The sequence below is a fragment of the Haemaphysalis longicornis genome, unplaced genomic scaffold, assembly GCF_048455015.1.
Source record: "Haemaphysalis longicornis isolate Haplotype H1 unplaced genomic scaffold, Haemaphysalis longicornis Haplotype H1 scaffold_5, whole genome shotgun sequence".
In the NCBI taxonomy this organism is placed as follows: Eukaryota; Metazoa; Arthropoda; class Arachnida; order Ixodida; family Ixodidae; genus Haemaphysalis; species Haemaphysalis longicornis.
In genome coordinates this window covers 185923698-185936982 of record NW_027526385.1, presented here as the reverse complement: position 1 = coordinate 185936982, position 13285 = coordinate 185923698, and the positions used below count along the sequence as shown (strand labels likewise).

The 13285-nt window shown below is 47.2% G+C and overlaps 1 protein-coding gene across 1 annotated transcript in view; it reads left to right on the top strand.

Moving 5' to 3' along the window:
* Window positions 1–13285, top strand: part of LOC144139554 (uncharacterized) — a 108636-nt gene that overhangs the window by 33060 nt on the left and 62291 nt on the right. The window contains exons 4-5 of the mRNA XM_077671859.1: window positions 6438–6497; window positions 10734–10780. Coding sequence (XP_077527985.1) covers window positions 6438–6497; window positions 10734–10780 — 107 coding nt within the window. The remainder of the gene's footprint in view (window positions 1–6437; window positions 6498–10733; window positions 10781–13285) is intronic.

Below are 13285 nucleotides of genomic sequence, written 5' to 3'. Positions count from 1 at the left end.
CAATGGCTTCCTCGTAGTCATACCCTTCCTCTTCCGACTCGTGGGGCAGCAGCTCCAAAGATGGAGGTTTCGACGCTTGGAGAGCGGGGAAGACGTTCGTCGGTCGCGACGGAGGTTTCTGGCAATTATCGGGGTTCGAAAGGATCTCCCGTGCTGCCTTGTGTGCCTCCTCGTTGCCCGGTATCCCGTTATGGCCAGGGACCCAGTGAATTGTAAGGTGCGGCAGTGTTGTCGAAGGTCTCCTGCGGCTGCACGAATTCCTGTGACCCTCCGACTGCGCGTGTTATTCTTTCCGCATTCTCTCACGGCTTCCTTGGAGTCCACGTATACAAGGAAAGTGGTTGGTGCCTCAGTCGGGCTTGTTGCGGCAATTCTGGGCGCTTCTTCCGTCGCTAGTAGTAAGGCCCTCAGTTCCGCTTCCTTCATAGATGGGGTACCACGGAGAGCCTTGGCTCCTTTAGTTTTGGTCTTGTCGCAGTACCACGCTATGGCGACCTGATCATCTTGAAGAGCTGCGTCAGTGTAAATCCTGCGCATCCCTTCGTCGCCATCGGTAAGCTGGAGCTTTTTCAGGTGTGTCGTTGCAGCTCGTTGGCAACGTGTCGGATGTGCTGCGCTTGTGTTTTTGGGCATGGGCTGGTGATCAACGATGGCTATTTGTTTCCGTGGTTCAGGCGGTTGGTAGATCGGAGGCTTCTTGTCCAGCGAGTGACCAAGTTGACAAAGAATGGCCCTGTCGGCTTGAGTTCTTTCGATGCGTGGTAGTTGTGAAACTCCTAAGCTTTAAGCTCTGTCTTTAATGGTGTTCATCCCTGAGTGAAGTAGGAGGCTATAAACCATTGCAAAGCGAGGAATACCAGTGACAACTCGCATGGCTTCGCGGTTAAGGTATTCTACAGACTCTCGTTTTTCTGTGAGTCAATAGAAGTTATACCCGTACGTCGATGCGGAGAACGCGTTCATCGGCGCCCCACTTCTTTGAAGTAATCCTACGGATAAGGGAAAGGGTGCATTTCCACGTGGCGATCAATTTCTTGAGCCACGTGGTGGCATCACGGTGCACAGCACTGGAGCCTTCGAGAGCATCAGTGGTCATGGTTTGGCTTGCGAAACCAGCCTGAGAATCGAGACACATGCCCCCCACAAGGTGGGATTGGCCTGATAGGGTATCGTGGAGTTGAGGCAAAAGTTCCACAATGGCCTTCTGTATTCCTTCCGCAATGATGGTTTTAGTGGTGGTTTGTATCTCGAAGAGGATTATGGCTCTAACTTCTTTCAGTATTGATTCGCGTAAGAGCGATTGTTGGTGAGTGAAGTCCACCTGCAGCTGTTGTATCTCACGGCGAGGTTCAGACTGTGAGATCTGTGCCACCGGTGGAGGCGCCGAAGAAATTGTAGTTGAATGTGATCCTTGCGGTGACGATTGCGGTTCTTGGGCCTGACGTATGCCTTTGCGTTGCGATCGTCATTTACCAACTGTGGTGCCAAAGTAAGCGCAGAATCCTGAGCTGTAACGCCGGATGGTGGGGGGGCCACTGATGCTTCTGGCGGTGACACTGACGCCGAAGGGTTTGGTGGTAATGGCGGAGAGTGAACCGATGAGTCTCGTGGGGGCGGTTATGGCGCCCCTTTCAGCGTGAAGGGACGTTCGACAGTTGTGTTAGTGCCGGAGGCGGATCTGTGCTTTTTGGGTGTGACGACTCGGGTGGTACCGACGCCGAAAGGTTTGTGGACGATGTCGAGTGGTGTTTCGTGCTGTTCTGAGGGGTTGAATCCCGCCGTCCTTTTTGGCGCATGGTATTGTTCGCAGGTATTCGTGATTTATCACTGTGCGTAGAACCCCTAAACGGTCGGCTACGTGCCGTGCCTACCTGGCTCTGCTGCCTTTGTTTGCCTCAGTGCGCTTCTTACAACGGGGATGCGTTGCTAAGTGGGAGCCACCGCAGCTTTTGCACTGTGGCGAACTACCCGTGCAGTCCGAGATGCCATCGGCGTGTTACTTGCCGAACTTGGCACAACGAGGGTGTTGAGAATAGGGGCAGATATCTGCCTTATGCCTAATGTCATGACACAGGTTACATATGACTGACTGTCGTGTACGGAGCAACTGCCATCATGCAGTTGTAATAGAGGATATAACGTGGCGGTCTCTTGCCTTCAAAAGTAATGAGGGCTGTTTTTTTACCCATCCGTCGTGCAGCCACGATCCAGTGGGTATGGCACGAAAGGTTGTGTAGGAGTTCCTCTTCAGGATCGTTTGGGTCTATTCCATGTATTACGCCGCTAACTTGGCCCCCAGAAAGGGCTTCGTAGGCTTGCAGAGGGTTTGTTGACTTTGAGATGACGATCTGCGTTATTCCAAGGAAGATGTCTAACACATGTGGTTGCCAAATATCAATGGTTAACGTGTTAGACGCCTTTAGAATACGAATTCGGTAGGCTCCATACGAAATGGCTAGCGGTAAAGCCTTGGTGAGGCCAAGGTGAATGTCTCGTGGCGAATACTCCAAGAGGCAGTGGCGTTCTCGTGGCCTGATAATCACAGTGGTATGCTGGGCACGCCGTCGGACATGGGGTTCCGGAATAATGTGGGCGACTGTCGCTTTATACCCCCTCAGGAACTGGTCACACGAAACGTTTCCGGGAAGTGTACTCTGACAGCATGTAGACACAGCCTGCCATGCTTAAGTGTTTTGGATCGTCGAACACATTTTGCAGGTTTGGTGATGTTGTAGTCTTTTCTTTGTGAGCATGATGTTGCGTGTGTCATCGAAACACGCGAATGCAGTTTTGGTGTAGGGAGGAGTTTTCGGCATGCTTGTACGTGAATGAATGTTCGGGTGTAGTTCGAGTCGTTTCTTTTTGGGAGTAGTGTTGCGCACCTCTGTCTTCTAAGCACGTGACAGGTGTTTCAGCGCAGCATGCGTTTTTTTCTCGTTTTCCCTGAGAACGAAGTGTGCGGTGTGTCTCGTTTGGGTTGTTTTCGCGCTAGTGGACTTAGGGTGTGTCAGTGGGGAGCCCGAACGCTGCGCGAAAACCTGCGCCATTGCGTGTGAGAGGTGGTGGCATGTGAACTTGCGCTGTACAGCCGACGCAAAGAGCTCTACCGTGCACGGGTGCGTTTATTCACGTTTCAACGATGCATCGGAGCTGTGCGACTAAAGGAACACTGTCACTCGTCAAGGAATTTTTGTTTCTTTTTCTTATTACCAGTTTAGTGTGTTGCCTGCTTAGAGCGGTGTGAGTGTGTAGTGCCCTGTCGTTTGTTTAGGTTGAATATTCTGGTGGTATATTGTTTGGAGGGGATGCAGAGTCACAAACATCTGGTCAGTCCCTCAATATTTTGATTCAAAATTCCGATATCGCGGCTTCCTGGGCATGTGAAGTCCATTTTTGGCCGCGCTTCCGCGCATAATTCACCCCGTCTGCTTCGTGTGTTTGTTTTTAGAGGCGAGGCATCTAATGCTCGGGGCTGTGTCCCTCCGGTCGGGACTGTGTCCCCCCCCCCTTGTTGTTATCCGCCGTCCGTACTCTACTGCGCATGCGCGCCTTTTCAGCCCCGTAAGCGTTTGTGCTGACGTCAGCGCAGTCCACTATAAAAAGAAATAGGCGGTGCCCGGTTTCGGTCCCATGACTCTCTGGCCGCAACGGGAGGTACGTGGCGCTCTTCTCACTGCGCTACAAACAGAGACGGCAGCATGTGCTACGAACGCGCTTTATGTCCTTCACTCATTCAAAACTACGTCAAGAAGTTACTGATACAACGAAGGCACGTGAAGCTGAACGTCAACGGAAACGACGAACTGAAAACATTAGAGGAGTATGATATATTTCCTGCGGGAAAGCTGTGGCGGGAACCGCCACGCGCCTTGCAGCTCAACTAGACGAGAAGACGAAGAGGGCGGGCAGCGGGGTAGGAGCGTGAGCACGCAATAAAGAAAGACGACAGCCAGGAGGTGCTCGATCAGGTAACGCGGGAGTCGGTCTCTTCGCTGTCTCTACATTTCTCTACATTTCTCTGTCTCTACATGGGGGTTCACACAACGTTCCCATTCGTGCTCCGATAAATTAAACAACATAACGGCAACACAATGGAACCTACACAGAACCCCCATGATGTTTCGCATCCTCCTCATGGTACCCCACCGCAAGATTTTTTTATTTTTTTTTCTTCTTTCGTTGTCGCTGCCCCAAAGGGGGCACGTGGTGGGGCCGAGGTAGTTAGGCTCGCCCGCGGCTGTCTCAATTTCGCGGGAGGCAGCGTCAGTGGCCAGGAAGGAACCGGTAATGTCAAGCGGGGGCCGCCGGCATGATTTCTGAACGCGGCGTCACATGCGGAGAGCAGGCGCGCACTCGCATGCGGAGCGTGGTGAAGGGGGCCTAAAGAAAAAAGAAACCAATGGGGACGGCGGATGAGCAAATGTGCAATACCGTCCGAAGGTCGGACGACGTCTACCTAAGGGGTGCGAGCAGGAGCTTGCGGGCAGTCGATTGAAGATTTATCGACGTGGAAATCGCTGGGGAGGGTCCGGTGGTGACGCGGCTTTCGCGGAAGTCCATCGGTAGGTTTGCGGCGGGATGACCAGCGCCTCGTCTACGGGATCGAGTTCGCTCGTCGCAGGTCACAAGGCCGATCACACTCTGCACCCCGGGAACCGAAAAGCATAGGCGACTGCCCCGGCGACACCGGCTTTTCTCCGCTGGTCCCTTTTGACTCTGAATTTGCCAATGATGCTAACCACTCTTAGGGTTAGGATGTAGGCCTCCTTCTAGAAAGCGTTTCCTGTGTGGTTTACAGCTTGCATAGTTGCTGTGTTTATTTCTCGCTGCCTGTGTAATTGGTGTTTTGCGGATCTGTGTTTTTTTCTTGTCTTGTGTGTAGTTAAGGCCGTGCGTTAGCCGCCCAGCGTGCATGTGGCTCCCATTGTACTGCGTACCAGGCTTACTGCGTCGCACACGAATGCCGATGTCCGCGAAAAGGTTTTTTCTCTTATTTTTGTGAAGCGTTGTCTGTCCCCATCTAATCTCGCCTGGCTTACGCAGTAAAAATCTTTTCTTTAAAACTTGCTTGTGGAACCCTGTCAATTCGCATTAATTCCAGCAACTTCGGCACACGTGCACACGCACGGGCTGGCCACCCTGAAAAAATAAATAATCGTTGTCGGACGTCAGTGTTTGTGCGAGCGGGCATTGGGGTCGTGACAACAAGTGGCGTCCACTGCAGGATTGGTCGGCCACGTGTTGATGTTGCTCAGGCAAGAGAGGTAAATTAGTAGGTGAGGTAGCCGCCGACTCCCGTGCTTTGTTTTAGCCCACATGGCGCCGGCAAGAGTGGAGAGGCTGCTCTCCATAGGATAGTTGTTTGACTTGAAGTGAGTGCACTAGCAGACATGGTTGGATAGAGAGGAAGCAAGAGTTCGCGAGTGGCGTGATGAGGATTACGAGTGCGAGGGACGGCAGACTAGCATCGAAGAGAAGTTATCCGATAGGGAGCTAAATGTTTGGATCCAGAGGGAATGGAGGAAAGAGGTTGGACTAGATATCAAGGGGGACACAAATGTACTGAAGCGATAAAGGCAGAGGTGCCGGGAAGATTACGAAGAGGAGCTGAGAAAACATTCCCGACAGATTGAGCAAATGAAACACAGGGAAAAGAAAGAGGCGGAACTACAGAGTCGAAGAAAGGTTTTCATGTGACAGGCAAGGTTAGACAGGTTGCTCTCCATGGGACAGTTGCTTGACTTGTCGCGCCTCATTGTCTGCGCCAGCAGGCAAAGGAAGTAGTGACAGATAAATAGATAAAAACACAACGAAGACCAGATGATTGGGATGAATAAGCTGCCTTGTTCTACGATGTTCTTTCTGGTGCAAGCCACCAGTTCCCGTTGTTCTTGAAGACTCGCCACGAGACCCTCGCACACTCTGCTGTAATTGTGCTGTTGCGTTAATTAATTATGGGGGCGGTCCCAGGAAAGCGTTCATGTGTGGATAGTATTCCTCAGATTTTGGCATCCAAAAAGTCACCGCGCCGAGTAGCGGACATGACGACATGACAGGCTTAGTGTCCCTTGTCGGCCACGATAATACTCAACCAGTGATCGACATCCATGGTAATGGTGGTCGTACCGCATGTTTGTAATCTTAGGGTATCAGATAACCATAGCATTACTGAAAAACTCTAGTACATGACTAGTAACACCACGGGCAGAGACCGAGAGAGTATATTCGGTACACCGTGTAATGTCGTACCTGTGAACTAATGGCAATGCAAAGCAAGTCATCTAAAAATGTGGGTATTGAACGATAAACATTTACCCTAACAGCCACTTTTAGTTTTGAATACGGAAAAAGTGATAAAAATAAATGCGCTGGTAACACACTTTTATTGTTTTTCTGCATGAACCTTCCCGTGGCTGCGTCTGTCTATAAATTTGTAGGCTTAGGAGACTTCGACTTCTGGGAGTTCGTTCGGAAGATGAAAAGTGGCCCCGAAAGAGGTAAGACGCTTCAAGCAGTGAACGCTATTTGCATCCTCGCAGCTTTGAGAAATAAAGTAAGTGTATTCGAAAGTCCAAAAGATAAGAGTGTTTGGTTTTGACGTGTAAAGCGCCCACGGTACACAAGCGATGAGGCGCGTTGGGCCCTGCACCACGACACGCCCCCGGCAATTTCGACCACCTACGGATCTTTCTGTGTGCCGGTATCTCACACAAAACGGCGTTTCATCTTTTCGCCTCTAACACAAAGACAAGATGAGAATTAGCGACTTGTAATGGGCGAGACGCCCAACATACAAACAAGGTGTTCCGTACTAGCTTTCTACTAGAGTTTGCCACGAGAATTACTTTTGTGTGCATGTAAGTGGCAAAAGTGTTTTCTGAAAGGTGCGGGGGCAAGGCCAGTTTTAACTTGGAGCTAGGTGTAGATACCTTGTTTATATAACTTCCTGAAGGACATTCTAGTTGTGTTTTGCGTGTCACCACGGTTTTAAACAATTTTCCCACTTTTTCTCTGAAACTGTCGCTGAGGTTAATTGAAAGTTATAAAGCTAAAATATTTTTGTGCAACAATCGATTTCCTATTGATGAAAGAAACAAAATACAACTTACACCGAGAAATAACAAAATTTACACATTACAAATTACCGGCATGTTTTGTGTAAAGCCGAAATCAAGCTATTATATTGTGCATACCACAGACACGCCTCAAGATCTTATTTATTTATCAATTGCCTATATACAATTACAACACTTTTTTATAATGCAATCTTGATGCGTACTCTATGGCAAACTTGCGAGTGAAATGAAATTAACCTAAATTTCGCTTGATGAGCAGCGGGCTGCTCTCAGCACACACAATTTTTACCTACAGGTGCAGAAAAAATAACACGCACTATAATGGAACACTTAAATATCAACATTCTTCAAACGCCTGTCTTATTATGCACCAAATAAGACTTTCCGAGATGCTTTTAAAGTTTTTGTGGAATGCTTTATTTACTGCATTCCTAGAGGGAAAAAAATGCATCGTGTCCTGAAAGGTATAGTCCAAACACTAACAAGCTGCCTGCGTTATGTTCTTGAGGCGATCATTTGCAGAGATGTACACTTTTGCACTTCAATAATCTCCCATAGAGACGCCAGGCAGGCCTAAACACAGAGGGATGGACAGATGATCCACTTGCTGCCCTGGAACTACACACAACAGATATTGTATATACGAACACGACCTTCTCTGCGTAGCCGTACTTTTTAGGACACGGCCTACGACAGTAATTTGTGTGGCATCTTGAGCAACTTTAAAATATTTGTTTTGTTTGGCAACACGGAACTGCGCTTGCAAAACGTACGCAGAAAAATATTTCCCGTCAACGTTCTGCTCACCTTCCCTAATTGATCTTAAAAAAAACGGAGTACTTGTAGGTCGAACTTTGAGCTTGAAAATGTTTTGAGGCGAAATGAATTTTTTTAGAAGTCATTAGTCCCCCAATCTCCCATTTTGCGTAGGATAACGATTGAAAGGTGTCTTTCCTACCGTGTAACTTGTCCATTTGGGAATGTCAAGTCTAAATAAGCGACAAAACAACTTGCTCGCTGGGCACAGCAAAAAGGTTATTATTTTCTCCCCGCCAAAAAGTAGTTTTATTGCATTTCCGAATAGACGTGGGAACCGGCCGGATTCGGGTAGAACTATTAAAGGCATAAAATATCTTTAGAGAAAGAACCTAAAACATTAGCAGTGTTTCAAAAAACACTCACGTTAATTTTGCACCATCATCAACAGCCTCATCACGTTCACTGAACGACAAAGGCCTTTCCTATCGACAACCAAGCACTCCTGTTCAGCGCTGTTCGAGTCCACTCTTCGCCCCTGAATTTCCCTATTTCATCCTGTCATCGTGTTATTGATATTCCCCTTCTTCGACACTCATCTCTGTATTATTTCTGTTGCCCTGTTGGTTCCGCCGTTCTTGTAAGTTTATTGCAATCCCAAGTCTATTTTTTATTTGAACTATACATTCACTCATGCTTGTTTTTTGATCCAGGAAGCTGGTCTGTTGTCCCTAAGTATTGCTCCCATCATTATTCTCTCCATGCCCCTTTTAGACGACCTGAGTTTGGTTTCCAGTAAAGCAACACGCCAAAATTCAGCTCTATATGTCGTCGTCAGCTGAATACATTAGTTGTATATTTTTATTTGAAATAATAGAGGCAGCGTACCTTTCATTATTAGGGAGCACTTGCCAAGTGCTCCAACGCCCATACCTATCCTGCGCCAGATTTCTCTCTCGTGATTGGGATCAGCACTAACAAACCTGAGCTCAAGATTAAAAAGCAGAACATAAAATTTACTGTAAATAACCTAATTAAAATAAATTATGCCGAACAATTTAACATTCCAATGGTCCTCTGACCACGTTCCCGTGGTGCGGATAAACAACTTCGGTGTGTTTATCAACATTAGTGGTGTCGCACTTGGATATGGGACCGTAAGCATGGGTAAGAAAAAACATTAATACTGGACAACCCAGAACTGAACTTTGCCCTTTGCCTTGCCTCTGGCGCCTTCCATACGGGCCCAGTCGGAAGCCTTTACCTCAAATGTGAAAAAGGGTTTCAAGAATACAAGTAATCCCACGTTGACTTGCTATTTGTTTTTTAAATTTTATCAATGACTCATAACCATTTTTTTCAGTCGGTAACTCAAAAAACCTGCATATTCTTTGCGTTTTTTTCCTCTGTACTTCTGAGTATTTCTCGCAGAGTCCAAAATGAACCAGCGGAGAAGGCTGCCTTCGCTCGAGTCACCTTCAGAACATCTTATACTGACTTTATACCTCGATGACATTCTCGACCTGTGTTGTGGGACTTGTCCTCTACTCTATAAAGAAAAACCGCATTTCCAGAAATGGAGTCTTTGAGCATTCTGTATCTCTACAGGAGAAATACGAGGCTCCGGAATTTTACAGTTACGCATCAAACCTTTCCAGCACTACGTCTTCTGAACATGGACTGAAGTTTAATTCACGTGTAACCATAAGAGTAAAGTTTCATATTTCCACTGCGGACGCACACCGCATTGTTTTCTGGCTGTAATAATATATTTGCACCCCAAATTGCCTAGTGCTTCATTTAAATATATTCTCTGAACTTAGCGTGTACATGCCATCCACAAAGCCATTCATAACCTCGTCATCAATCGTTTTTTTAAGATTATGTCCGAGTTCGACTCAAATCTCGAACTAACAATATGTTTGATTCCAGGGCACTACAAGATCACTAAAAATAAGGTGATGAATGAAAAGATCTCCACTAGTGCACTTTTCATGGCCGCGTTGAAAGTACTCAAAATTACATGATATTGCGTGATGGAATGTTAGGTTTACACTCAAGTTTCCTGACCTCGTTGATGTCGCCGGTCACACCACAAGATCACCCGGGCGACCTCACCCTATGTAGCCATTTCCAAGTCGCATAGTTATAATTTGCTTCGATTTCAGGATGGAGTTCGTTCCCTAACACTTGATGCTTGCTTTGACACCACCCAAAATCCTACAAATGTTTAAGCAAAAAAAGAGCAATTCAAACGTGCCCCCCAACACGTCAGCATAGAGGAGGGCCTAGAGAAAATACACCCTCCAAAATTCTACACCAAAGTTCGATGAAGGCACGGAAATCATTTACACCACAACAAATATTCCTTGGTATTTGCCCAACCACACCACACACAAAATTTGAAAGTTTGTAATTGTAAAACAGGCAATTTTTTATACTTGTGGAACGACAATTGCACACAGTACCTTTCATAGAGAAGAAAAAAGCGCTGGCTGTCAAATGCAAATTTAGGAGGAGCTCTAGAAACCCCAGAGGCAAATATTTTAATGCCAAAGGCTCCCCGACTCAGAAATTTTGTGGCGTTGCCCGTAAGGAAAGTTGCCATAGTCATTTCTTCAACTGTATTCTATTTTTTTCTCACTCATTGCGGAAATGCCGATTGTTTCAACAAATCTCTCGATAGAGGTCACTGTTGGTCGACTTCGTTCCTGCTCACCATTCGCTTCTAACTACACAAGCCTAATGCGCCTGCGCTGTAATGACCACTTTTATAAATGCAATGGTATTTATAAATAAAGCGATTCCCTGAGTACAGCATTTCCATCATTTTTACTTCGCCAACCGGAAATGTCATATGGCTTTGGTTGTTGTGTAACAGCATTATTTTGTTTGTTTCAGAGCCCTGCGCTACATGGTTCCTTCCAAATGTCGATGGACTATCAAAGGTACAGTACATTTATTTAACACGTGCTATGAAAATGAGAGGTATAATAAATGACGATGGGGCGCAAATCCTTGCCTGTAGCGGTGTTGACGTCAGAAAGTTTACATTTTTGTTTTATTCAATACAGAATTTATTTGGCAGCGTACGTAAGTGTCTTGATAATTTTAGGTGGTTTTTATTGCCATTTTTGTTTACCAATTCATGAAACATCGTTCGCTACATTTTCTCACATGACAACAAATATTTGGGGCACAATAAAAAACTCCCATGTCGCCAACTGAAGTTCTCTGTACGATTTCATTACTGAGTATTGATGCTACAACCCAGTTTTTTGTGCAGTCCTCCTGTAATGCCACTTTGTTGCGCTACGCTGAATATGAAACCGCAGATCCCCAACAGCGTGCGAAAGACTCGTACGACAATATGTATGACTCAATATTTCGCATATACTTGAGCCAGCTGCGGTCAGTTACGTAATGTGCGTGACACTCCCATACGCCCCAAAGTGAGAACTTCGGACCGAGCAGCACTTCCAATCTTTAAACGCCAGCGCTTTCCGCTACTTGCCAGCACTTCTTTTTATCTATCTGCCCCCATCACCCCGCCATACCGTAACTACGGAGGGCCTTAGACTGATTGAATAACGTGAGTGGTGATTAACTTAAGTGGTGGGAGCTCACCGAAGGCTTCGTGGGTTTTTGTGCTTTCGGGTGCTTTTCTGTCTCGCTCACTTGTGCGTTGGTTAATTTAGGCACCAACTGAGTCTCCTATAAGAAATTGCCGCTTTTTCTCATGCGTTCAGCATTTCGCCAACGACGCACTGCACAGAGCGACATGGAAGCTATTCCCTAAAACAAAATCTGCTACATCCTTTACCGGATTTATTAGCTACTGTGCCGCGAGCATATTCTATTTTAGGCGAGCCTAAATACTCGCTGTGAACCGCCTGTAATACTGAACGGCCTGTAATAACATGCACCAAGGTGCAGTATTTCCCATAGTGAAATTCGAGGTGTTTCTTTATTCGCCCCACAATACATACGCGTTTTAACAGCAGAGCAGTAAGCCGGATGGGTCACCTCCATGCGTACAATTTTGGTAGACAACTTCTGGCATTGAAAAAACACTTCTCGGTCGATATTTCAAAAGACGTCGTGTGGCCTGCTTGCTGCTGTCGCGTGGCGTGAAACCGACGTTACTCGACTGGGTTCCCAAACAAAGCTACTGCAACCGAGCCAGTGGCTGGCGCTGGGTATTTTGCGGGCCGTTTAGTTTGCGATAGAATGAGCAGGCATTGTTTCGCGAAATGCCTCTGCTCATTCTATGAAAATTTTTTACTCGCGCTGAGTCCTTGGCACAACAGCCGCGACAACTCCTGGTAACGTTGGACTACCAATAAATAGGCCAAAAGAGAGGCGACCTTCGATCATAAAAATATCTCACCATTTCTTGCACGTCGTAGGAAAATGACTTTACCCTACGCTTCCACGTCCTGCGAGGAAGTAGCACATGTGCCTGTACCCCTTCAGAATAATGATAGAGAAGTCAAATTTGTGCTCCCACCTTACATTACGTTTCCACGGATAGGGAACCATCCCCACCGCGCACAATACTGCTTCAGCCTGATTGCCGCTATTTGCGAGGTGGGAGGGAGCGGACGGTGGTGAGATGGTAGAGGCAAAGGTGGGGGCGGGCAAGCGGCAACGAATGTGCATGAAGCAGAGGGATGCACGTACTGACGTAGGGAAGGGCGGGTACCTAAAGGGAATCCACATCGTCCCCCTGATGCACTACGTAACTACACTAATTCTATAAACAGCAAAGCTGTCAAGGCCGACCCTTTCCAGTCTGTCGCAGAAAAAAATCTCGAAGCCTCAAAAAAAAAACGTGTAATTAGGGAAGTCCGGAGAAATAAACCCGCAATCTTTGAGCCACGAGACCGTCAACCTATCTGCTGGGCCACCCCAAAGGCCTCGTGGTTAAGGGGTTAGCAGCAGTGATGAACAATAATAACATGTGCACTCAATTGAAAACAAAAAAAAAACGCGTCCCGTGTTTGTAACCGAACCTCGGTTCCTCGCGTTATTAAAACCGGCGCCTGCACGACGGAGCTATCCCCGGCTTCTGGACGCGAAAAATTAACTTTGGGTTCGTTACGCGGGCATTGGTTGCGGACTCGGCCGCCTTTATAGCGCGTGCTAATGCAGTCCATTTTCGAATAAATGTGAAAGCCTGCGAAAAAGCGCAATGGGCGGGCCAGACAGGGAGAGCATTCACGGGCAAGTCCGAAAATAAATGTGAGGTGCAACAGCCGGGTCTCAGAAAACGGAAGGAGACCGCCAGCTCAGCTGTTTCTCCACCCTTGCCATACAAGTGTGAGCTGCTGCAATGGTTTATACAGGCCTTCACGGTGTCAATTCGATTGTCACAACACAGAAAATGAAACTTGGCAACCACACATGTAGATGGATGGTATGCACCAGGCTTAGCTCCCTGAGAGTTTTGT